The sequence below is a fragment of the Rhea pennata genome, chromosome Z (genome assembly GCF_028389875.1).
Source record: "Rhea pennata isolate bPtePen1 chromosome Z, bPtePen1.pri, whole genome shotgun sequence".
NCBI classification, from domain to species: domain Eukaryota; kingdom Metazoa; phylum Chordata; class Aves; order Rheiformes; family Rheidae; genus Rhea; species Rhea pennata.
In genome coordinates this window covers 78,766,755-78,792,897 of record NC_084702.1, presented here as the reverse complement: position 1 = coordinate 78,792,897, position 26,143 = coordinate 78,766,755, and the positions used below count along the sequence as shown (strand labels likewise).

The 26,143-nt window shown below is 45.4% G+C and overlaps 1 protein-coding gene across 4 annotated transcripts in view; it reads right to left on the bottom strand.

Annotated features, from left to right (window-relative positions):
* CTIF (cap binding complex dependent translation initiation factor) overlaps positions 1 to 26,143 on the bottom strand; it is a 152,630-nt gene that overhangs the window by 60,389 nt on the left and 66,098 nt on the right. For all 4 annotated transcript variants that reach the window (XM_062599917.1, XM_062599919.1, XM_062599920.1 and 1 more), the window contains one exon: positions 320 to 761. In XM_062599917.1, coding sequence (XP_062455901.1) covers positions 320 to 761 — 442 coding nt within the window. The remainder of the gene's footprint in view (positions 1 to 319; positions 762 to 26,143) is intronic.

The window sequence follows — 26,143 nt, the reverse complement described above, 5'->3', positions numbered from 1 at the left end:
CGTGCACCAGCCTTCTCAGAAGGCCTTCTGCAGGTGTCAACAGAGGCATCACAACCTTCTAGGGAAACTCAATCTGACAGCAACCTCAGTCAAGGAGCCACATGCAGGTGAGCTAAGCGCCTCAGCAGCTGTCAATAAAAGGCCTCCTGGAGAAGCACAAAGACGCTTCAAGGCAAGTGTTGACACTGGGAGATTAGAAGAGAAGCTGAGTGCGCTCAGGGGAAGGTCCCTGGGAACCCAGCCCTCTCTTCATATGGAAAAAGGCCAACTGTCAGACTCCTGAAAAGAGGAAATGCAAAGGTCCTGTAAGGTGTAGTACCTTTTCTTTTAGTCTCCTTCGCAGCCTGTCTTTGGAAGACTGGAGCAAATTGATCTTGGGTCTTTCTCCGATGCGCTCATGAATACTGTCTTTCCGTTTGGTTTCCAACTCCTGGCTGTACTGCTGAGACTGTTTCTCCACTGCCTCTGGGCCCCGGTGCGTCTCTAAAGGAATATGGACTGTGCAGATGGAGGTGTCCTCAATTTTCAAATTCTCAGTCTCTTTGGCATTTCTGTGCGTTTCTTTGTCATTGAGTGAGTGCTTCTGGTTGTGGTGCCATCTTCGGTTCTGGCTGTAGCCGTGGTGGCCTGGCCTCCCTGAGGAGTGAGGGGCCTGGCCTCCCTGGTAGAGCTTCTGGTGTTCCCTGTTGTGTTTGGTGCCACCTTGCTGATGATCTGTGTGCTGCTGAGATTTGTTCCCACCAGGAAGTCTCTGCTGTCGCCTGGAAAGACAAAAAAAGATGTTAGTATGTGCAAGCCCTTACCTTTTGCGGCTTGGATCTGTAACAGAGGAGCAATGAAGATGAGGAAGACCTTCTCTGAGAGGGTAAATTGAGGCACCATTAACCATATTTACTCACAAAAAAGCCTTATTTACATAGTGCCTATAGCATCAGAGCTCTGATACCCTACATGAAAGGCACATAATGGCCAGGTCATGCTTTTGGAGGCAACACTGAAGGAAAAAAAACTGTAGCCGTGAAGCAGAAAATAGGATTTTTCTCCCTGCTAGTGACTAGCAGAGCCATGTGAGATGGGAATGACTTTAAAAATAATACCTAATGATTTCAGTCCTGCTGTATTCCTATAAATTATCCCAGCAGCCCAATCTCATACCAACTCATGTTTCCAAACCCTGCTGAGCATCTCCATCAAATGCAACCTTGATGAAGAGAAGGAACCTAACCCCAGACTCAAGTTACACGATGTTTGAAAAATCACGTGCTATTGTACGCTGCGTGAGGCTTTGCTTGGCGCGTCAGTGCTAAACCAACTCATCCAATTCGGTCAGCATATCTTCTGTCTCACCAAGCAGTCTGGCCCTTGGAGGGTAGACACTGTTGTCCCCCTTTCCCCCTGTAGCAGGAGGGACAACTCCCTGGCATCCAACATGACGTAATATCTGACTCATGCCTCTAAATCTCCCTTCAAAAACCAGCATATTTCAGCTGAAGTTTTCAGGAGCAGTTAGATAACATTACTTCAGTCCTCAGGAAAAGCTCTCCCTTGTTTCAGTGTGAGATGAAGCTTTGAGATGAAAATGAGGAAGACTTGGCTAGTCCCACCTTGTCAAGGGGAAGCCAGACAGGGAAGAAGTATCAGAAGCTAATTTTTCCCAGAGACGAAAGTAGTTCCAAACCTGCTTGGCCTGCAATATTATTCCAGTGACTGGCACATCTGTTGTACCACCAGGACATACTGCTGTTAGTTAACTGCTCTGTTTGCAATATGGTTTTAAAAGTGCATCAAGAATTTCTGAGAGAGAAGAAAAAGTGAAAAAGCAGGCTGCTAAGTAACAGAGGTGCCTAAACCAAATGCTTTCAGTTACCCTTTCTCTCTGAGAAAGACACTGACAGTTGCTTTCTGCTATTCTTACAAAATTTTCTCAGTTTCTAAGAACCTTTCTCCCCAAATGTCCCCATTTCTGGAAATCTCCTAGAGCCCTGTTTGCACAACAGAGCTTGCCAAACACTGATGGCTCCCGGCGAGGGCCAGAGAAGGAACAGCCGGTACTAGGTTAAACACAAATGCCGTGGCCAGCATTTCCCTCCCTCCTTAAGTGGTTGCAGATCTCAGTGGTTCACTCCTTGGGGAAAAAAAGGCCGAGGAAGGCATAGCCTGGACAGACAGAAGAGACCAGCTCTGCCCTTCCATGACTGCTACCTTCATACCCATGTTGTTCATCATTGCCATGCTTGGAGAGGAAGAAGACACACAGAGATATGATGGGATGGGAGAGAGCATGAATATGGCTCTGAGCAGATAACACTGAAATTCAATAGGCATAAAGAGGAGTAATTGCCCACAAATTATTTGCTCAACAGGATGCATCTACTCAGAAGGGACGAGCAAATCCACCAGGGTCAGCTCCAAGCCCCCTTGCTGCAAGCACTAGCCTAGATTGCAGGTCCCCTAAAAACCGACAGTTGAATGGAGGGAATGCTTTGGCAGCATCTTTGTTTTAGCGTCCAAACCTTGCATTTTCTCTAGAAATATGTCTGGCGTGGCAGGGTGCCTCACAAGCAGACACTGTTATATTAAACTGCAAAAAAAAAAAAAAAAAAAAAAAAAAAAAAAAAAAAAGCTGAAGAGCGAGGAAATTTTCCTCTTGTTTCTTTCTACAGGAAGCCGGAGCTGGAGGAAATTCCTGCCAGCAGATGCAGCCAGAGAGTGTGCTGCATCCTCCAACTGAACTTGGACATTTCGGATTTCCAAACGGGCTGTCAAGATTATCAGTGTCTGCAACACACACATACAAACGTGCACAAATAACGAAGGAAGTTGAAAGGTCTCCTTCTTGCAGAAGGGCAAGACTGAGGGCATCGGAGGGCCCACCTGGCTCCGCACTCCTTCAAAGTGAGTTCATGCTGAGACAATAAAGAAGATAGACGTGGAGTGTTGTGTTCAGCGAACATCGCGTGGTGTTCACCTCCTTCACAGGTCACGTGCCTTCCATCAGGGTAATTCCCTGGCCCCTCAGAATCAACCAAATGGCTTTCTGGGGATGCAAACAGAAATGCTCTTTCTCTCCCAATGCATTTCCTCCTTCCAACTGGCTTCCCTGATCCGGCCAGGGGGCTGGGATGTGAGCACTGGGTCGCTCTCAGCACCGAAAAGTGAAGTCACTGATTCTGGAGCATGGCTTTACCAGGAGGAGAGGGCAGAGCTGCAGTGCCTCTAATGAAGAGATGCTCCCGGCGCCAGCCGGCTTCGCCGTGGACCGCACAGGATTAGCAACCAGCCCTGCGGCAGCTCCCTGCTTGCCTGTTGCCTTTTTAACACTTGCTCTTTGCTTCGAGAGCCTGCTGGATGCTTTAACGTTCAGCTCCTTACAAGGCCCTGGGGAACCGCGCAGGAGACTCGTGAGGGAATCTCCCCAGACTTGCACAGTCATAGACAAACAGGTGGATGCTCAAGAAGTAAAGACACGGAGCAACAAACAGTATCACGACAGTAACCTGTATGACTCTGCGTCACCACTGATCTTGTAGCTGCTATAATCCCCCTTCTCTGGCTCAGTCTCATCCCTTAACCCAAATTCCCATCTCTATCTGGATAAACAGCACAGGACATTTTAAACATTGCACACAGTAATTAATTTTATTTTCCTAGCAGAGATCTGCACGGCTTTGCTAAGCGAGTTTGGATGAAGGAAGTGGCCATTCACAAATACCCTTCAATGGTCAGCAGCTAAATGGCCTCCAACCTTGCCTGCCAAACCCATCTGCCCATCAAATCTGTATTCTTTGGCATCTGCACGAGTTAAAACCTACTTTCTGAGGCCAACTGGCTCCTAACCACAGAGACTGAGGGCTTATGCTTGGCCAGCGTAGGAAGAACAGGCTTGTTCTTGGTGGCAGTGGAAGGAATTTGTGTTTAGTCTCAGACCATCAAATCCGGGTTTCTAAGATATTCAACGTTTTTTTGCAAGCTGAATGGCAGAGGAGAAAGAAAAAAAAAAGGAGATGGGGGAAGCTTTCCTGTTTGCGGGAGCTCACAACCATTTTATGAGCACAGATTCTCCACATAAAGTTTTCCTGGCATTTCTTTGTTTCCTCTCAGTAATGCAGTCACACAAACGGCTTTGTAAAATGCAGAAAGAGCAATGTTCATGAAAAGAAGAATGTCAAAATAAAAGTTAGTTAAAACCTAACTTATCCAGCACTAAGTTGTCACATGCTTAAACTTGCAAGAGTTTGGCTGCTATAATGTAGCATTCACTCTCTGAGGTTTTGCTCCTCTTTGGTCTTGAGCATCTAAGTTTAACTCCCAGCTTTGCTTTCAGTTTTGGGTACTTATACCTAAATATGCTGCTATTGTATTTGGGTTGCAAGTGCTGCACAGGGGTGATAAAAGCTACATATGGACGCTGTTTCAAGTTAAGAAGAGGGAAGGCAAAATATGCTTCTGTAATCAGACAAAACCCTAAAGCGACACGCCACCTGAGATGGTTCTTCTTCTTCAAACGGTCCAAATAGCTGGAAATCACAGAAATGACCTTGGAAACAATCTAGCCTGTTCCCACTGCCATAAATTGTTTGAAGGGACATTTTTTTCTAAAGACACGATGATACTATAAACCAAATATTTTCTGCTTAACGGCTGTGAAAGAAATGTAACATCAAAGCACTTGAGCAAAAGTGGTCTATTAAAGACTACTCAGTTCGGGGCTTTAACAATAAAACAGGGACAGGAAAGGGACCTCTGCTCATGGACTGGAGAGTGGAAAAGGCAATATCCATGCAGCAGGTAGCCGAATGCACACAGTCACAAACTAAAGCTCTACAGTCACTGCTGCAGGATGGAAACCACCAAGAGTTAAACAAGTTAGGAAACCACATCCCCCCCCCCCCAAAAAAAAAAAAAGGCAAAGGAAGGGAAATGGCAAACAAGAAGCAATGTCCATGACTTGGCAGCAGGCACGGGTGTGGAAGATAATCCAGCATTCAGGCAAACACTCGTTTTAAGCTGTTATTCTCCCACCATGCCAGTGAAGCAAATGAAGCTCTACCTCATAGAAGAAAAGCCAAAGGAGAGAGCACAGGACCTGTATTTTAAAACAGTTTAGATGTTTGCCTCTAGAGCTCTCTCACTGCAGATTAAACTGACAGAAATAATCTCGTGTTTGCTCAAGGGTTGGAGTGCAGACACAGCCACGATGGCTCAGTTGACTCAGGATAACTCCCTCAGCTAACCTGGCGCCGTGGGAACCTGAAGTCACTTCCAAACCCAGGATTTTAGGTTTGCAATGCCAAATGCAAGAATAGCTTATGTCGTTAAAGATCTAGGCCTGAGTGGTGCAGGGTCTCACAAAAACATCTCTGAGGGGACAGAATTCACTCCTGAGAAGTGCCTGAGCTCCTGGTAGATCTTTCCTCTTTGCCCTTCTGGTCATCACTTAGGGTGAGGACACAGCACCTTGTCGGGGACGCAGCAGTGTGCGTGGCCATTGGCAGCATCCGTCTGCTGTTCCATGCTAACAACTTGGCTTCAGCCCCAGGGAAACTATCCCTACCTGGTGCTGCTTCCCATACAGGGCTGCATACTCCATGGGAAGCAGCAGCAGGAGACTAAGGTGGCTTTGAAAAGGGCCAAGTGAAAGGCAGGAAAAGGCACACCCCTCACCCTCATTGCATTTCTGTCAGATAGAAATCTGACAGTTCTTTTCAACCGTGATCGGAAGACCTTCAGGAACCATGGGATATTCTGAAGAGCCCATAAAAGGTAAAGCAGAAAAGCAACCCTAACGCTGGTGTGCTTCCACACCTTTCAGGGGTCTCCAGCCACCGAGCCTGGGGAGATGACATATGCTAATATCCTCCTTTCTTCCTTATAGTAAGCTTGCGTGGATACTGTGCTGGAGTCCTGGAGCCACACTCCCCCTCCATCACGGGCACCACTTAATTCTGTCCCCTTCCCACCACGAAGTGCCATGCCATGCCAGAGAAATAGTGATTTCTTAGGCTATGACAGTCCATGCATCAATCCCACACTACCCTCAGGAGAGAGGTACAGCGGTACCACCTTTCTTTCACTCTGTAGCACTGATGTTTGAATAGTAAAGGCATTTTGCAAAAACTGAGCTGATTAGAGTACTAGGTTGTATACTCGTGGCTTTGCCCAGGGCACAGGACAGCACCGTGTCACTGGAACGAACCCGGACAAGGGATCCTCAGCATCTGCGCTTTGTGAATCATGTTCAGGGCACATGTACGTCCTGCAGTGGTTGTACGGGGATAGATCAACCTTGGTAGAAAAGTAATCCGGTTTCTCCCCAGTTGTAACGTTTTGTGCTGATAGGTATGTTCCTTAGCATAGTCTCTTCCCAAGCAGACGATGACCTCCAAAAAAACCAAAACTAAATCCCACCAAATCCTCAAAGTGTCAGGCCCCAGGGAAAATCCATCCAAAATGATGCATTCACCCTTTCATTGTGCAAAGCCCCAGCATCTGCAGAATGCAACCGTCCAGAGAAACCATACTGCATGTGTTTTGAGGCACAAAATGGTCTTTCTGTGCCTTCATCAACAGTAATATTCCCTCCACAGCGTCTTCCAGGGAGCAGGTGTACCAGAGAAGAGGTTTTCTTTTGAGATAAACCAGCTCAAAGTTAACGCCAAAACTGGCCGCTGTTGCCCCACTCATTCCTGTGCCACACTTAAGAAAACACTTCTATCGTGTGAGGAGCAATCCTGCAACTACAAAGCAGCTTGTTACGGTCACTCTAAACATCTAAAATCTCTGGGTTTTATGGCACCTTGGAAAGGTAATCAGTGAGTGCAGTCACACTTCTTCAGCTATCTGGAGAAGATATCTGGAGAGCACATCAGTCTCTCTTACCTGTTCCCTTTGATGCTGAATAACTGTTTTCACTTCAAGGGTCAAACTCTGATTCAGCTCAAGCTACCGACAAAACTCCCATTGACTGCAATGGGACCAGGAATTTGACCATCAGTCAATGTGGAAGCTAAAGAGACATTCAGAGCTACAAAGAAACTGCAAAAATACTAAAAAGCAAGAGGAGACAGCCAAGGCTGCCAAGCTGGAAATAGGATGGTATCATTTGTGCTATCGTTTCTCTCCTGTTTTTCTTCTTCTTTTTTTTTTTTTTTTAATTAAGAAAATGAGATACCTTTCAACAGACTTTGGATCTGACAAATGCCTGCTCTGGTAGAGGAGCCTATGCAAACAAATCTAAGACTACAGCTGTCTCAGTGGTTACCAGCCTACGTGCTCAGAAATATGGAATTCCTATAAGTTTTACTACATCGTTTGCTCCTAAGGAAAGGGACTGGAAAGCACAAGGCTGGGGAAAATAACTCCAGACACGTGCACAGCTGCAGTCTAAAACACAGTTGCTCTGTCCCATCAGCTCTGCTGATATCCCCTCAGCTAGACAAGTCCTCCGAAAGCTCACACCATTTGTCTGGCATGTTGAAAGCCTGTGGACAATGCGGGCTTGCATTCTCCTGGCGGTTGCATGGAGATTTGGTTAGGCAATTCCTGTAAATATGGAGGGATCAGCAGCTCCATCTCCAAAAGCACCCGGAAAATTCACCCCACAATGGGGAGCAACCAGTGTGTTTTGTGAACGGGTGCTCTGGGCATCCCCCTGGAAATGCAATGTTGGATGAATTGTCTCTGGAAAAGCTGCCAGAACATCATGCTTTGCCTCAGGCTGAGGTAACTCTCTTATGAGACACACCTTGCTGGACGCACCAAGATCCTTGCAGGGAGAGACAATAGCTTTGTCCTGCTTTGGTGCAACGCCTAACGGTTGGGGGGCATGACCAGGGCCACGCAGCAGTTAGCAATAAATGTCTGCTCGCAGTCACTTTGGCAAGAAGTTGAGACTTAACACTGGTGCCGTGCCCAAGGTCTAACCTTCTGCTTCCCGTTAATCTTTCTGGTGTTTGAATGAAAACATTCCTCACTGCACTTCACTTGCTGGCTCTTCTGTGCCCTACTGCGTTTAGACAGCTTCTACAATACACTGTTCTCCACAGAAATTCAGGTAAAGGTGTTCAAACCGGAGAACAGAACACATGGCACAGAAAGCTTGTTTTTGTCTTTACTTCTGCACAAGGAATATGTCGTCTTTGTACTAGGAACAGGCCCAGGAATACATTGCAACCTCTTGAGAACATTTCATGACCAGCTTTGCTATTAACATGCCTGTGATTAATCAGGAATTGCCAATACTAGCGATTTCAGTCTGGTGCTAGAGTTGCTTCTGAACCCGACGGGGGCCCCTCAGGATCTTCCATCCCCAGAAGGATCCCATATATTTGTGGCACTCTCAAGGCTAGAAGAGCACAGCATGTGTGTAATATTGTTGCAGTTGTGAATGGAGGATTTTCTTTCATCTGTCAGATGAAAGGCCACTTCTTTCCCTTCCTTGCTCCCATCTTCTTTTTGAAAATCCCCCAGTGATTTTCTGTTGAAAGTGATAGAAATTAAATATAACTATTTGAGTCATCAATGAAACAGTTAAAAGTCTCAGAGATTCTGACTCCAACAGTGAAAGATAGTTTCTGCATAGTTTTTCTATTTAGGTGGCTGGATTAACTTAGCTTGAAATGACAAAAGGGCAGGAAGAAGCAGAGCCTTCTTAAATATCCTCCTGAACAAACCAATTTTTCTGGATCCAGTCTTTCTGAATGAAGCATTTCACCCAGTGTGACACGTGCAGGAACCCATCCCTGGCATGGGAGGGACACCAGGCACAGCACGACACTCTCGGAGGCTGGCCTGACATGGCTTTCGGGAATGGGAATCGCCAGTTAAGCTGTCCCCTCTGCACTCAGGTCACCATGTCCCTAGCCCTGTCCTCTCTGCCCGGGAGCGCCATCCCGGGCCAGGACACCCGCTGTCCCTGGCAGCAGTGGAGATCACACGGCGGTCTCAGACCTTGTGATTACCCTTGTCCAGGATGCATCGATCCTCAGGATTAAAGCCCAAATCCCTGGAAGCGCGTGTGGCATTTTAGCACATGTACAGGGATTGGCAGGATTGGTGTTTTGGGCTCATATTCAATCTCCTCTCCCCCTACACCCTTTCACTTTGATCCATGAGAGATGCCAATTGTTCTGCTCCTCACTGATCCCTAAGGGAGACACCATTCGAGCCCACCCCGAGCCTGGGGGCTCCAGGGTGTCTATGCTGGGTTATGCCAGACTTTGGGCAGCAGGTAGTTGCTTACATGCCTGTTCAAGATGTTTCTAGGAACTCATGTTTAGGGCAGAGCTTGACAATACTTTCAGCCTCAGGCCTGGTCTAAAGAAGTCACCACCTCTTCTGCTTGTCCAAAGCCTTGAATTCAACGGTCTACATGGCAGTGTGGTAAGCCACGCTGGGCAACTCATCTGAATTAAAAAAACTAGGGGAAAAATAAAGACAAGTTCCAGTCAGACCAGCTGGCTAATCTTGTGTGTTGTGCAGCTCCACAAATAGCTGGACTGGCACCACTGAGCAGGTGCTGCTGGGCCAGGCGCGGCCAGAGCGGTTTGTGCAAGGCAGCACTGCTGCTGCAGACAGAACTGCTCGGCACTGGTTTTAGAGACCTAAGGAACATTGTGGCCCAAACTGGAAAGCCTGAAGGACAGCAGTTAAGACCTAGATGGAATTTTACAGCATCTAAAATTGGTCCTGAACATAAAGCCTGAGAGGTCATGGGGAATTTTCCCATTATTTTTATGAAGAAAAAAGCCTGAATTTCCATTTTAAAGGCCTGACTTCTCCCAAGCAGTGCTTTTTACCAAGCCTATTTTCATCAAAGACACTCTGATGTTTTATGTACGTGTATGATGATAACTCAGTGTCATGTCAGTATAGAGAGCATTGCAGCCTAGCCATGGCTGTTCTCTATCTTTGCTATGACTGAGAGTGGGAAACATTCAAATAAGCTTGACGGTTCCACACAATTTAATCAAAAACCTCAAAACCCCACAGAAAGCAACAACTATCAACTCAAAGCATGAAGAACATAGGACTTCTGTGTGTTTTTCCTTTGGCTTCCTCTCTCAAACTGGTTTCACTTGGCTCCAGTTTCATTTTTGTTTGTATTTTTCTCTGATGAGAAGGGAACAAGATGTCATGTTCACTTCTGAAAACAAAAATGAAATTATTCACACTTCTTTCATGTCTTTTTGTCACTAAGGTTAAAGACTATACCAATCACTAGAACGAGCATAAGCTCGTTCTAAGGATATAGTGTTTTGGAAGGGTAGAAAATCCACCAGTCAGAATGGTGGTGATCAGGTTCTAAAATTGTCACTGAACATTAGAGACATAACATGTATTTTGTATCTTACATGTATGCATCTTTGAATACATGCAACCAACTCTAGAGGACAAGAACAGTCAACAAAAACAATGGTATGAGGATAGAGATGTTTTTGATAGGGCTCACAGTCAAAAAATCTGACCAACAGGAAAATCATGAGGAAATCTTGAGATGAGTTTCCTGTCTGTGAACAACTCCCTTCATTGCCTTGGTTTCTCAGAGTACACCCGCAGTGGACAACTCTTCACTGGGCCTGGACATCATGCCTTTCTTGGTGTACTAGAGGTAATTTTGTTTGGCCTTTACAAAGTAACTAAACTTAAAATAACAGGCTAGCATTAATGGACTTCATGCAGAGACACCTGAAGGGCTCACACGATAGCTAAATTCTTCACAAAACTGGTGTAAGGCTGCGATGCAAAGCCAGGTCCACCATGGGTTATTTTGTGTTACGAGATGCTGATTGCATCTGCAATGATCAAGAATCTTTCCTAGCACAAAAAAGAACCACATTTCTCCCTCATGCCATTCTGCTGCATCTCTTTACACTTCTGAACCGCAGCACAGCTCCCTTCATGCTGATGGACAGTCCACTCACAAGTCTGGTAAATGGAGCAGAGGAGCGCACAGTCTGCAGGCTGGAGCGCACCGAGACAGTGCTGTTGGCTGAAAGGGCACTGCACTAAGCCCATTGGAACAGATTCAGTAAAACGCTGAAGAGCAAACTTGTCTTCTGCTGAAGTCAAATGAAACTCCTCGCATGCTGAAAGCCTGGCTGAATGGGCTGCCTGAGTCAGCTCTTTTCCTGTAAGCTTCATGGAAATGAATCTTCAGGAGGAATTTAAGTAGCTGTTTTGCAACACCAGCTTGGGAAAGATATCCCAAGTACAGATGGCATGCGAGATAGCTCCAAAACAGCTCTTCTAAATGCTTTGCTGGATCTCCCACAAATCATCATGGATGTCCAGATGGAAGCCTTTATTGCACAGACCAAGCAACCAGCTAGAAAGACATCCCCCCACCCCTGGACTTCAAGGCTGATTGCCCAGACTGGTGTAGAAATCAGTGTAGTGATTTCATGTAGAAATTTCTCTTCATAAATTACATTACTTGGAACTATGTTTTTGGATTCTTAGCTTGCTGTAAATATTACACCAATATTACACAAAAACCATAGAAGAACACAGCAACAAGCAACTACATCCATTTTAGCTGAAATAATTTAAACCTGAGGTACATAACCACAGTATGTAATGTTTCCCAAAAATCTGCTCAGTGCAAATGCACATGGATCCTGGACTACTGGTAAGAATGTGAGTTAAATGCATATAGATTCATCTTTTACTACATCGTAATAAAAGAGTTTATATCTCAGACTCTAGGCTCCTTCCTTTAAAAATACACCAAGACTGATCAGTTATCCCAAGATCAGATAATCCTCTAACAGATATAATAAAATGTAAACCTATGCCAAGATGCACAGACTCCCAGACACAGCCCCGCATCATCCCTCCACGGTCCTGTCCCTCACGATACATCTTAAATAGTATGTATAAAAATCCCACCTGCTGCCTTTTACTTCAGCTGTTTTCATTTAGATCTCCGTGACTCTTTGACCCGCAGCAAGGAGACATCCTTGGTTTTTCCATATCCTATTTATACCAGTGCTTTCTAGTGAACAAATACATGTCTTTCCTGCAGAAGCTCAAGCAAGATTTGACAGGATCTCCTAACAGCTGTCCAGACACATGAGCTGATCCAAAGTCCATGGCAAGCAATTACTTCCGATGCAGGGATCTGGTAAGACACCAACCCAAGGAGCAGGGAGGATTTGGACTTCTGTGTGGCTAGAGCAGTGGCATCCCGGCACTGCTGCCCCAACCCCCTAACATAGGGTGTATCACTGCTTTGACATGCATCGCATCACGGAGAGGCTTAAAGCAGGGAAGAGCTGCACAGTCCCACATGGACTTTCCTACCCGGGGCCTAAAGGTTTTTTTGTTGGTGTTATCCCAGTGCCACAATCAGAGAAGCGTGTCCTGGTTTTCGTTCTGGGCATCCCAAAGGCACCGCTCATGGAGGCTACCCGGAATGGGCAGTGAGTGATCTGCACCCCTTTGTCCAAACTGCCTTCCTTGCCCAGTGTCCTGCAGGAACCCCTCAGCCATGCGTGGATCAGCAAATGGATCAAGCTTAGAAAAAGAAAGCTTGAGGAGAGCAAAGACAGATTTCTGAAGAATCGCTGGCCTGACCCCAGTGCGCTGCAAGGCACCACAAACAGCTTTGTCTCCCCCAAAAAGGAACAAGAGTGGAAAAGAGCAGAAGGGGATGGTAACTTCTAAAGAGCAAAAGCTCCTGTATCATCAAGCCAGGATTGAATTGGAGTAAATTAGTTCACATCAGCATAGACATTTATGTCAGGCAAAACTTCTGTGGTGGGAGGTCATTCTTGTTTTTGGGTTTCCTCTGTAGTGATAAGTAATAAAATGAATTAAAATTGACCAGTTTAAATGAAGGAAAGAAGCCTATTGCCCACTCCTGCCCTGGAGGATGTCAGGCCAAAGAAAGACATTATCAGAGACAGAGTAGATATTCAATGCCTTCATGCTTGTTAATGACCTTGGCACCTTCCTAATCAGTCTAAGGACTATCTTTCCCACAGATGGTCCCTTGGAGACAGACTGCTGAGACTTCAGTAGAAATACAAGGAATCAAAACAGTTAACAAATATCCAAAAATAGAGCATAGTTAACTTTTTTTTTTTTTTTTTTTTTTTTTTTTTAATACAGAGATGAAAAATCCCTGGGTGATTTATGTGCCAGTAGAGATATTAGTTGCATATAATAGATGCAATATTTTTAATACTAATATTTTAGGCTGAGACAAGAGTGGGAATGGAAAGTATTTCCAGTGCCTTGACTTCTTTATTTTGCAAACATCAGTTGCTAACTGGGGTCAGACAGAAATATTGTTTCTGCAACAAGAGCCCAAACAACTTGAGCTGGCAGCTTCTTCACATAGAACCATTCCAGGAGGCACTGCGGAGATCCTGCACATTGCTGTTCCCAGGTCTCTGGGGCCAAAGTCCCCACTCTGACTTGCAAGGAGAAGGAAAGGGTTGGAAATGCTCTGCTAAAGAATGGGGAAGCAGCTTTATAGGGTGCTTTGAGTAGGATGTAAATACCTATAACAGATTTTCTACAATCCTAGAGGCTGATACGAAAATCTCGCATTGCATTAATAAAATCCATTTCACTATGTGACGCCTTGTCCATCTTGCCATTAGCTGGAATAGCCTGGAGAAGGCATCATTCTTGTCAGTTTGATGGGAATCCTTAGTTCCCTTCTCAGGAACACAACATGAACCAGGGTTTCCACCTCCTCCAGGTACAAATCTACATTCTGGGGCTCTGTCCACATTGAATTTACCCCAAGGGGTGGTCAGGAGGGTGAGAGCTCACGATCCCAAATACTTTTTTTGGCCTCAACTTCTTCCAGCCCTACATGAGAGAAGGGCATAGAGGGAACCTGAGAACAGCCTTGATTTAGGGCCCATCCTGGCTAGGATACAAAATTGTCAAATAATCTTTGAGAGGAACTCAGTGACAAAAAAACTCTTGAAGATAATTATAAGTGGCTTCCCATGAAAGGGTCCAACCTGCTGCTAGGGATCCCCTGCTTTGCTTTCACTGTGTGGAAAAGCAGAGGCATCATCTGTATGGATGCATAGGATTTTGCATCCATCCTATGGCAGCTGAAGTTTTATGTAAACCATATCCCCTTACACTACCGTAAATTCACATTGCACTGAGTCATATACCTTCCCGAGTGACGACCACAAGATTTAACCCCATCAAATGTCTGAGAAAAGCGGGGATGAATCCACCAGAAAATGGTTCCTGATTCACAAGTTGCTGCACATTTATATTAAAGGATTAAAAGCATGAGAAAGAAAATAACTACTTATTCATTTTACTGACAATGCCCGCCATAAACTCACGTTGAAAAACAACACGTAGATGGAGAAAACCATTTTCAGTGTTGAGGAGCTGCGCCGGAAACACTCCACCAAAGAGAAAACCATTTCAATAACAGATCGGTTTCCTAGTGGAGAGGAACCTGCTGCTATATTTCCTTCCCTCAATTCTGACAGGCTGAAATAGTAGCACGTAGACGTTTATATTTTGCACTACATGACACTAAAACAGCAGCCTTTAAGCATAGTCTCATGGGTGAAGGGATTAGTGCACAAGAGTAGGAATGCGGAGGCCACGGGTTCACCACAAGGACTGAGCTGGGTGAACTGTGCAGTCACCATCACTTCACTCCTTTTCGCCTCAGTTTCCTCACACCTAAACTAGGGATGCTGATGCCAGCCCTTTGCCAAAAAACACTTCGAGGTGTGCGAACAAAAAACAGCCTCTCCCTGTTTCACCCCTGACTGCAAAATGAAGCCCTGTGGCCTGCCCAGAAGCACAGCAGCCACATCGTTCTTGGGGGTCAGCTCTCTTGCTCTCTCATGACATCTCCTCCAGCTGACCTTACCCAATCGCCACCTGCACCACTCCACCCAGAGTGGACTTTCCTGGTAGACAAATACCAGTGAAACCCTCTCAGCAGTGTGAATGTTGTTGCAGTAGCAGAGCTCTGAGGACATCAGTATAGCTGAGTCTGCCCGAGAACTCCATGACTTCGTTGTTTAAAAATAAGTAAATTATAACTTCAACTTACAAGCACTGCTGGGAGACCTGAACTGCCTAAGAGATGCCCTGAGTGATAGAAGGTCCCAGCTCAGACATTCCTGAGCTCCTGTCAACAACCTCTTTCAAAATGGCAAAACCTGTTTTAAATACTGACTCCCACTTTGTTGAGTCCAACTCCCTTAAACTAAACAGCAAATATAGTGCTCAGTGGGTTACTCCATCATTGCGGAGATGGGACACGTCCCACTCTATCCAGTTCTCTGTAGGCCCAGCAGCACCAGCATATTGAAGAGCTAAGTCTTATAACACCAAAAGGAGGAAGGTTGAGAAGAAGCAAAGGAGATCCAGCTCTTCTTTCACTTTTAGTGACCTCCTTGGCGAGATACCTACCTGCTGTTTTGTCTGCTGACACTTCGCCTGCCATTAGTGAAGGGAAAGAAGCTTCTCAGGAGGTCACCTGCGAAGGGGCCACCTCCTGGAGGCTGGCACTCAGCTCATGGCAACCGTCTGCATCACCAAGACCACAGCAGGGCTACAAAACACTGCTGAATTAGAGTAGCTTATTGTGAATTATAAATTGCTACTCCTCTGCTCATGCACACCAGAGTGCACGTTTCACTCATAGCAAGCATCAGATAAGGCAAGTTATGGCAGACCTCAGCAAGGCAGGCTAAGCTTAATGCACTATGCATTAGAAGCCAGCTAGGAGCGTGCACACGCGGGCAATTACCACGGCCCAACTCATGTGCGGTAATTCATTAAGCCGCAGTAACGCAATCATTTAGCCGAGTCCTTTTAGGAGCAAACCGACGGAACGATATTGTACTCGGGGGACCTGCAGTTCAGCAAATTAATTTAGTGTAATAACTTCAGCAATGTTGCGGACAATCAAAATGAAAGAAACAACGACCCCTCTCTAAATTGCCTGTAACTAACACTTCAGCTGATACAATATTCATCTGCGACCGCAAGGGCTGCTCTGCCAGGCCGCGCGTTGTGCGCAGCCTCCGCGCCACCCGTGCTTCCCGAGATCTATACGCCCAGCGTGTCCACTACTTACTTAGTAGTATCTTAAGTATGAACACTTAATCCTCAACAATTCTCATCCTGAAGAAGAAACACTTCAAGAAGGAGCTCTTCGTTTTGCCCTCCGGGACATCAAGCTCCAGCCAGCACGGCTTGACCCATGCCTGGCACGCGTTTCCAAAACGTAGCTTTGATGCAATTGCTGCTGAAGACGTGGCCTGTTCTTCACCAGGGCTCAATGTTTCTAAGCCTCAAACAGGACAGCAACTGTTATTTTAACAGCATCTCTGCAGCCAGTGTCTTTCAGTAGTTTAGAAGTCTTTTACTATAGTTATTTGCACCTTCACACTAGCGAGATCCTAGTACTGTTACTCACTATTATAGCAGGCAAGTACTTGAATACAGACTTTTTGGTTAAGCTTAACAAAATTTGATTCAATATGCTACTAAGAAGTAAAAGGGTGTTGCAACCTCTTTAATTCCTTTCCTTCCTCTCTCTTCTTTCTCTTTTAACACCTTTTGTTGAGTTCAATAAAAACGCTGCAAAACATTGTGCTTGAGGTTAGTTTTCAGAAAGTATGCAGTTGATCTAAAAAACTGCATTTTGTTCCAGCTACGAACAGAAATTCTGCACTGAAATAATGTCTCGATATTGTTGCTTTCTTTAATAAACATCCTCTCCACTCACTGCAAACCTCAATAAAGGGCTCTGAAAGAACAAAAGACATTTCTGTATTGTTTTAAGTTCTCTTCCTCTCTGAAAAACTCAATTAAAATGGTGAAAAAGCAAACGTGTCAGTACTACCCACTTTAATTATGAACTCATTTCTATTCACTCTCCCAGCAGGAGACATTGGCCCTTTGACCTTTGAGAATGGGTTTCCAAGGCTTTTCCAAAATTTCATAGCATTAAAAATGACATGTTAATGTCAGCTGTAAAACATGTTCACCTTCACATTCACCCAAAATAACTTGCAATCTTAAAATCTATGGTGAGTGACATTCCTATTACTATTTTTATTTGCGAAATGAGCTCTAGTGCTGGGCCATGAATAGAACGGTATGGGAGCAGCTCTTGAAATAGTGCAACTTTAAAGACAGCAGGAAAATTGCAGGAATACGGACCTTTCCGTCAGCTTATTGTAAAGAGTTTTGAAATAAATAACTTGCATGGCACACTCATAAAAGATGTTTAGGCTTTTCTTACTAATCTGATTAATTTTTCCAATGCAAAACATTACCCATCTGAGAGAGGACATGTCTCACTGCAGCCTTAGCCTCCTGACTGCCAATATGGTGCTTGCTGAAACAAGCTTTTCTTTGGTAAAGTCCAGCCGAGAAAACACTTCACAAGATAATGCTAAAATGCTAAAATAACCCAGTTACACATGCGCCTTTCAGCAGAGACTGAGAGATAAGGAAGGCAAACAAGAAGAAAAAACATTATTTTTTAACCAAGGGATTTCATGAAATAGTGGATAAGAGGATGACGTATGTGAACTCAGAACCAGATCATAAGGAATGCATAACAGTAGATTCTCACATAAAATAAAATAACATTTTCCGTTAAACATAAGCTAGAAAATGGTTTTAAAATTCACATGCAGGACTATAAGCCACTCCAGTTTCAATCTATTCCTAACTCTTCCATGATTTCAAGTGCAAATGACACAGACACCTATGCATATATATTTGTTTCTATTAATATTTAGGACCCATTCCAAGGGAATATGCATACATCCCCAACACAGCTTCCTAGAACTGAGGATCCTACACCCAACAGAGCAATTCACAAAATCCTGTCTGATCCCATGGGTTTGGAGGGCCTACATGCTTTGTCCAAAACATATGTGCCAAAAATTTCACTCTAATGCATGTCCTGAGATGCCACCATGACCCAGATTCTAAATTCAGTCATCTCCTGCCTTAGGACTTGCCAGATTCCTGAATTCAGTAGCCTCTCCCCAAGATCCCAGCAGTCACAATCCAGTAGGAATGGTCCTTGCGCACCGAGCTCACCACCAGACACAGCAATCACATCAGCTCTCCTTAGCTGCTCCCCTCCCAAAAAGCATTGAGTGGCCCTGCAGCCATTTTAGGAAAATAAATTTAGTAATTAAAAACACTGCTCAGGAAGAAGGAGATCTGCATCTCGGTCCCTCCTTGTCATGAAGAAACTCAGTCTAATATCTGCAGAGTCTCATGGCACCTGGCTAAAAGAAAGGCTCAGGCTGGGGAAGACTCTTGAATTTGGCTCATTCTGTAGTCAAAAATATAATGTGCCTGCAGAAAGTGACCGAGAAGGTAGCTGAGTCCCTTCCTGCTGGTGCAGGCATTCTCCAGGGAAAGGGGAGTCCTCATGGCAGATCCTGCTACCAAGCTGTTTACACATGTCTTACTAAAAGCCCCCTTGGAAAAAACACAGAGCACAGGAAGACAGGTTCAGAACTCCCCATTTGTGGAAAAGAAAACCTCTAGAAAAAAGTGCTAATTGTTAATTGAAATCTGACCAACTAGAGGTGACAATGAGTCGCAGCTTTCAGGGGAGCAGGCCATGCATCTCAGTGGCTCAGGGCTCTTCCACCTGTGGTACCAGCAGTTTGCTCTGCCAGCACCTATTTAAAAAGAACTAAGTATGAAAAAGCCAACTACATTTCATCCAGGCTGCTGAAAAGTCAGCAAGTGGTATCAACTTCTGCCCATCAGCACTGCCCAGCTGGCTGGGCTGGTAGACCTAGCTGGAGAAGGACAGTTGATGGTGTAAAGAGGGCTTGTTTTTACCAGTAAAGCTAGACAGAAGTCAATGAGCCAGGATGGAGATGGGTGAGTGAGAGAGCAGGGAGGCTGTGATGTAAAAGTAGGTGAGAAATTTCATCAGCCACATGCATCTTCTATGTGCAGATATATTTTCTTCAGGCAACAGAAATATATACGGCAGGCAAGGTATGAAGTGGAGACTGCTGTCCCCAAAGCTTCACCGGAGTGCCAAAAAAGCAGAGGAAACTTGCTCTTTGCGATCATGAAAACGACCCGGTGGAAAATCTTGCACATCATGTTTCAGGTAGCTGAGAAGAGATTTCTCTACCCTGAGTTGAGATGTCCAGTCTGAAGTCTTTATTCTTTTTGAAGAGAGCACAGAAACAAATCCCTGTCCCAATGCTTCCTCTCATGTGAGGTGTGTGGGCTCAGCTCCTTCCAAATTTCTTTGTTTTTCAGATTTCCTTGGTTCTGGTCAATACAGGAAAGTGAAATAAACCTGCTCTTGCAAGACGGCCAGACTCATTTTTCTTATTTAGGAGTCGAAATATCTCTCAGAGTTCCCTTAGCATCTGTGAATGCAACCTTTGGAAATCCCCACTCCTGGGCCCAGGAGAAGAATTCTCCCTCCTCTCAGTGCATTCCTGTAGGGCTGATAACAAAATTCAGTCTTGTACAAGACCTTTACCAGAGTACCATTGTGGAGATCCTCAGGCCCTGTACATACGTGCCTAGAGGGCAGAACATTGGCTCCCCCAAGAGCTTACAATGGCCAGAGAAAACATCATTTAATGCAGGGGAAAATAGAGGCACAGAAGAGGGAGCTTCCACAGCTTCACACACAGAGTGGGTTCAAAATGCCTAATTTTAGGTATCTGCAATGTCAGTGACTAAATATGAGGTATCTGAACTCCCACTACAATCAGTGAAAGCCCAATCCGTATGGGCAGTGGAGGCTGGAGAGTCACCTGGCCAAATGCCTGCTTCAGGATAAGATGAACCATCCTCCGGATTCCACTGACTGTGCAGACCAAATCTACACTGACTCTAATGGGAACTTAAGCACCCAGTTCCCAGACAGTCATCTTAACTATAGACACATATGGTGGGATACAGCTGTCTGCATCACTGCAGACTCTCTAAGGCATCTTGCCTGGCCTCTACTCCATCTTGCTGCAGGCTTCATATGGATCCAGTGTCTACTAGCTGCATGCAGGTGTTATTCTCTGGCATTTATAAAAGCACTAGACACTTGTGATATTGCAACTGAACCCCAGCAGTCACTGGTAAAAGTGAGAACTGAAGTGTCTCATGTCCTGCCCAGTGCTTCGCTAACACACATCCTAGCTGTGCAGCTGCGGTGGACGTCCCTTCCCTTCTGCCTGGAAAACAACTCTCACGAGAACAGGCAGGGGTAGAAAAGAAGAGAGGGAAGAACTGTCAGGGTTAACAAAGACGTGGTCCTCCGGCACAGCCCCTGCTGTCACACAGAAAGGGGGTACCAAACAAATACTGAGTTTTGAGGAAATCGGCTGTCCCTCCACCTCAGACATACACACTGCAAAAATTTCTCCTAGATGTTTTTCTGGAACAATTATTTTACCTTCTATGAAGTAACATCCTAAAACTCTGAGCTTATCCAGCAGGCCATTCTTTTTCTATTGAGGTTTCATAACAATAAAATGTTTTGACATTGGTACATAAGTCTTTCAGTCAGCTGCACAGATGGAGAAAAAACAACCTGCAAAAGTGTCCTGATGCCATAAAGACCACTGGCAGCCTGGCAATTCTACTTAAATTTAGTTTGCAGAACAGGAGTCACTTCAGTCACCAAGAGTATAAAAAAATTTGAAGAACGAGCCCTGTGTTGTGCAGACTTTATGTAACAACAAAGCTGCTCTCAGCAGAGAGGTGGCAACCCTGCAGCTGGGAAATGCACCCAGCTTTCTCCTGCCACTGACTCCTGGCATTAAAGAAAAGGGAATAATAAAAGGAAAGGATTAAATTTGCTTAGATGAATAACTTTTAACCCCTTCTGTACTACTCCTTTAGCTAACCATACAGGGACAATGAAGCAGATACAAAGAACAGTGGTGGACACACACGTCCCAAAGTACTGCTCATGCAGAATACGTCCTGTTGAACTCTCAAAGGATTTTTTTCATCTTTGCATTAGTCTTCTGGCAACTCTGCCATTATCTAAAGAACCCGTGTTCACAGAGTGCTCCAGAATTCACAGAAGTACATTTTCCTTGCATCGCATGAAAGACCAAATTCTGTCAACTGTTGTTAGTGTCAGGAAAGTAGCTGTAAATACAGCATCTCCTTTCGTGCTGTGTTTTGTCAGCAGGCTTCCAGCCACACCATCTGCCTTTATAGGTGACTCATGGCTGGGCGCATTTGCGCTGACCTCTTCATTACATAAAGGCTTAGTCCTGATCAAAACGGCACAAACAGAGCAGCTGGGTGGAAAACCCCTACTCACCCCATCACTGTGTCACAGATTAAGACACAGGTGACAGTCAAAACAAACTCTCCGATAAATGCTAAATACCAGCTGCTGCACCTTACTATTACTGGTGTTTTAAATGGACCGCTTTAGTAATGGCAAAACCCTACACACACTGCTTTGGGGAAAGTGCTGGGGCATGCAAGTAGCTATCAGAAGAGTCTGTCCAGAATTGACGCTGGATATAAATGCTGCTGAACTTCAGCTTTGGAGCCAAGAGGAACTGAGATGGCTTTACCAAGCCCTGCTGGATGTTCACCAGCTCAGTGCAGGGCCACTGAAAAGATAAGAAGACATGGTATAGGGCTGCCTAAGGCCTGTGGGGCTTGCGAGGTTAGATTTGCATTCAAGAGAAGCTGCAGTGCTTTCCAGTCGATGCCAGTCCTGGAGCAGTACAGTTGTACAGCACTGGCCACTCCACTCCCAGAATGAGGCACTCGCAGCCAGATACCCATGGGTCATCACAAGGTGGCTTTTTGATCATTCAGTGTTCCAGAAATGCTCCTTCAATAAGGATCCTCATCTGGACTCTTTGTTCTCAGTTCCCTTCTCCTGGGAACCAGCTTTTAGTTTGGTGACCCTTGGCAGGAGCTTCCACTTGATGCCTGAAAGGAAGAGCAGCAAGGACTGTGCAATGCCAACATGTCTGGCCAGCAGGCTGGATGAGTAGAAAAGGACACTTTCTTGACCCCCCTGACACCATCTCAGTCCTAGTCCGTCACTGCCTTGCCCAAGCAGCAGTAAACGTGCTAACCGGTCTGAAACACTGTCAGCTCTCCATACGTTCTCAGCTGTATCTATCTGGTAGCCTCCCGTGAGGGCAATGTATGGGAGTAACTATGAACAAGAAGAGGGGTCTGGAAGGGCCTTGTGTCACTGAGTGCAGTCCCTTGGCTCTGCACAGAAAACCATCCACAGAGGGCCAAACCACTCCAATTCCTTCCTTCTTTTATTTCCTTGACAGTAATCAAGCTAGACCTTCCGATTTCCAGCCTGTACAAGTGAATGGTCAGGTTTCATCCAGTGGGTTTTCGTGGTGACACTCTTCTTCAGCATAAATAGCCCTTCCTCCTCCATGATGTTTACCCCTGGGGCATCCATATCCGCTCCCAGCCTTTGTTGGCAAGGCGAAACAAGTAGAGATGTGCGAAGAAGCATTTCCTTTTCTGTGCTTTTATTTTGTTGTTAACTTCCCTAGGTGGCCCTGGATCCTTGCATTAACAGATAGCAAAGAAACAAAAGAAACCCCACTCTCAAATCCAAAAAAGCCTCTTGCTTTATCTCTCATCTCAAATCCCCCTGCCAAAGGCTTCACCCTGCTCCATCATCACACAGTTGTGCTACTCCCATCCTAGCTTATCTCCTCTGCTGCCTGCTCCCACTCTTCCCTCTTCCTCTCTCCACCCGTCCTCCCTTGGCTTCCCCCTCCTGTTGCTGGCTGCCAGCACGCGGAGACTTTGCCCTTACAGAATTGTGTCAGTAAAGTGGATTCCTGCAATGTTTATTACAGGGTAAAGTGGTAAGATACCCTTTATGGGGTTTTGAAAGGAAATTGTACAGGAACAGTGTCCTGAGCCGGGTGTCTATTGAAAATTCTTCACAAAGGGACTTTGCCACAAGAGGAAAAGCAGCTTAATCAGTGGAACTAATTACCGAAGGTGGCTGAGTGTCCCCGAGGGTCCGTAAAGTAAAATATAATGGGAAAAGAAATATATCACAGCTTGCCTACGCTCCTTGGCAGACCTTGGACGGCCTCTGCCTGGCCCCAAGCCCGCGGTTGCTGGCTGCCTTGGGCCACACTGGGCTGCTGCAAGAGAGCAGGAGAGGCATGATGGGACCTTCAAATGTGGAAACTGCCCTGCTTTATTCACCCTATTCGCATGAGCAGAACAAGCCAGCGGCGCTTACACAACTCTCGAGTCTCAGGAAGAGGAAACTGTCCCTGACAGCCACCTGGGGCTCTCCAGGGAAGAAGGATATTTCTGCCTCCCCCAGCTCTGAATCTAATTAAAAACAAAAACAACATGGAAAAAAATAATCCAGACTGTTTTTTCCTGATCATTTAAGTGTAAAGCCAAGTTAACGGTAGGAAGCAAACTGGGACAGCACAAGAGAAAATTTGGGGACATATTAGTAATCCTGTTATCAAAAGCAGTAAGTATTTGGGGCATGCTGAGAAGAGGCAGGGAAACCACAAGAACCTCTTCGTCCCACTTCTTTACTTCACGTAAGAATTGGAAGGAATCAGGCAGTTTTCTGCTCCATCTCCTTATCCCCACACAAGGCTTTAGAATGCAAAAATGCATCTCCTAAATCCACATCTGACAGGAGAAGGATCTCAACAGCAGCATGGGTGAAAGTCCTTCTCCAATGGCCTAGCTTGGTCCCAGCCAGCGTGGCTGGGGACATACAGAACTTGCTGCTCTGATGGCCCTAAAACCCACCAGGGACTCAGACAACACCTCAGAATGCACCATCCTGGGATGACACGGAAACCTGAGAAATCGCATGCAGCAACAAGTTGACCTGCAGCCTTTCAGCAGATATTTAACAAGTGGTGTTTTCAGGAATTTTTTTGAAAAGCAGTGTGCCAAACTCATAGCGCAGCTCCACAGGGACACCATGGTTTGCGCTCAGCTAGCAGAGAGAGCTCAGTTAGAGGACAGCACCTGAGAAATGGATCCACCGTGCTTCTCCTGCACTGTTTCTTTTCTCTTGGCTACTTGTGAGAGGAAAGGGCATGAGAGGTACTGCTGCCACCCTGGGATAACCCCTCCTTCCATAGTGGCAGTGGCCTCTGGGAGGTTAAATCAAATTCCCTGTCGTGGTATCTAAGTAAGCTGGGTCTTGTGTGGCAGCAGAGAGCAGACAAGTGTTTGGTATCCAACCCTTGCTCACACTTACAATTATGAAAATACTTTTCTCTACTGTGCTTTTTCCATGATCCCATTAAGCAGCGATGCCCTTCCTCAGCATCATTATATAAAGAAGGTGAATAGTTACCCCTTGTGCATCCAAACCTACAGAGAAAACACAGGGCATGGAGATTTCTGCAGCGTGAGTTGGAGAGAGTGATATCTCTCCCTGCTCTGCTTCCTTGATTATAAGCCCGTTGCAACAAGGACCTTGTCATCTCCTTTACAAAACCTCACACAATTAAACCCTGAACCAGATGTGCTCTAACGCTGATCTGTGTTATAGAAAATCTGCCAAACAGACCCACACTGACCGTTCTTTAAATGGGAAATTCAATGCCTGTTTTAATGTCACCTTTAATCTGCTCCCAGGAGCAAGGAGAGAAATATGGTTGCATGTGCATGAACAAGGGCATTAAAACAGCGCTTCTGAGGCTTGAGTTTGAAAACTTAAAAATAAAGGTCTAACAGAAAAAAATCCCAGGTAATTTTGAAAACTTTTTCTTCTTCTGTTAGAAAACAAGTGGGGAGGAGGTAAAGAAACTGAGTTGAAGGCAAGGGGAAAAGGTTTGATTTTTCATCCCAACTTTTATCTTTCTTTGGGAAGACAGGACAAGCTTCAGCAAAGGATGGACTGTCCACAAATTTCCAATGCTCTATCAAGTACTTTGGAACACCAGCCATTTTTGAAAGAAACAGATTTGTCCTATGAAGAAACACGACAGTTATCAGAAGCTTTACTGATAACAAGCTTTTGACAGCTGTGGTGCCCAGTTACTGATGCGACAGGCAGGAACTGTCCACGTGACCGTAGATGCTAATATCCAGAACCTGCCTGTACCTCTGTACCTGGGTAGGGTGCTACCAGGTGCTACCACAACCGCAGGCGTTGGGCAGAAAGAGGCAGCTGCAGAGCACAGCTCACGTCCTCGGGAAGGAGACTTCTGAATTATGCCAAATGACTCAGGGCCTGGAAGGGTTTGCTTCCCCCTCAACTGCCAATGCAGGGAGTGAAAGGTAGAAATCTAATGCTATGTGAGATGAATTCAAATGCAACCTGGTGATACCTTTTCCAGAGGAAAGGTGACAGGAACAAAGTGGTGACTTGAACTATTTATAACATGGCAGAACATGAATGTCATTTTACATGAGAAACAAAAGGTGCTTCACTAGTCCAAGACTTAGCTTCTTCTGAGCTTAACAACTGTGCAGCAGACCAGGGTGGAAAACGTTACAGCTTGTGAGGAGAACCAGTAACCAGTCTTTTAGAAGACTGCCTGAAACAAAGCAGGCAGACTTTCAGATACAAATTTGCTTTATCAGTTTTTTTATGACGGGTATATTATAAAAATTACCAGTAACCTGAAGGCTAAATATAACCTATCGGGCAAGGCAGGGTGAATCTGCAGATTGATTGAACTTGTTCAGAGGTTAGTTTTGGACCTTCCTACATATCTGCAAGCTGGACTATGATCTTCCTAGAGGCATTCATCCACATGGCACGGGAACTTCCAGCTAGCGCCTTGCAGGCGTGCCGGACATATTATCCTTGCGCCAAGGAGATGGGTCATGGAGAAGGAGAGCTGGTGAGGTCCACCATCTTGGGTGCACTCCAAGGGCGAGGGGTGAACATGCAACATCTGCTTATGGTGTCCATGGTACTAGTCAGTGCTGTGTTCACCTCTTTCAGGAGAAAACTGCATAATTCAGGAAAAAACTTGTATAATGAAAACCAGAAGCATTTGTGCCAGGCTTTTGGGCCACAGCTGTTTTTAACAAACAAATCAAGAAAATCACTGTTTTTTGAGCAAGCTTGTTGCATTTTAACCCTGCTCCCACCCCTCGGCCACTGACTGTGCTGTTACTAACCCTTTTCTAAGAAACTGGCTCTTCTTCCATTCCATTCAGG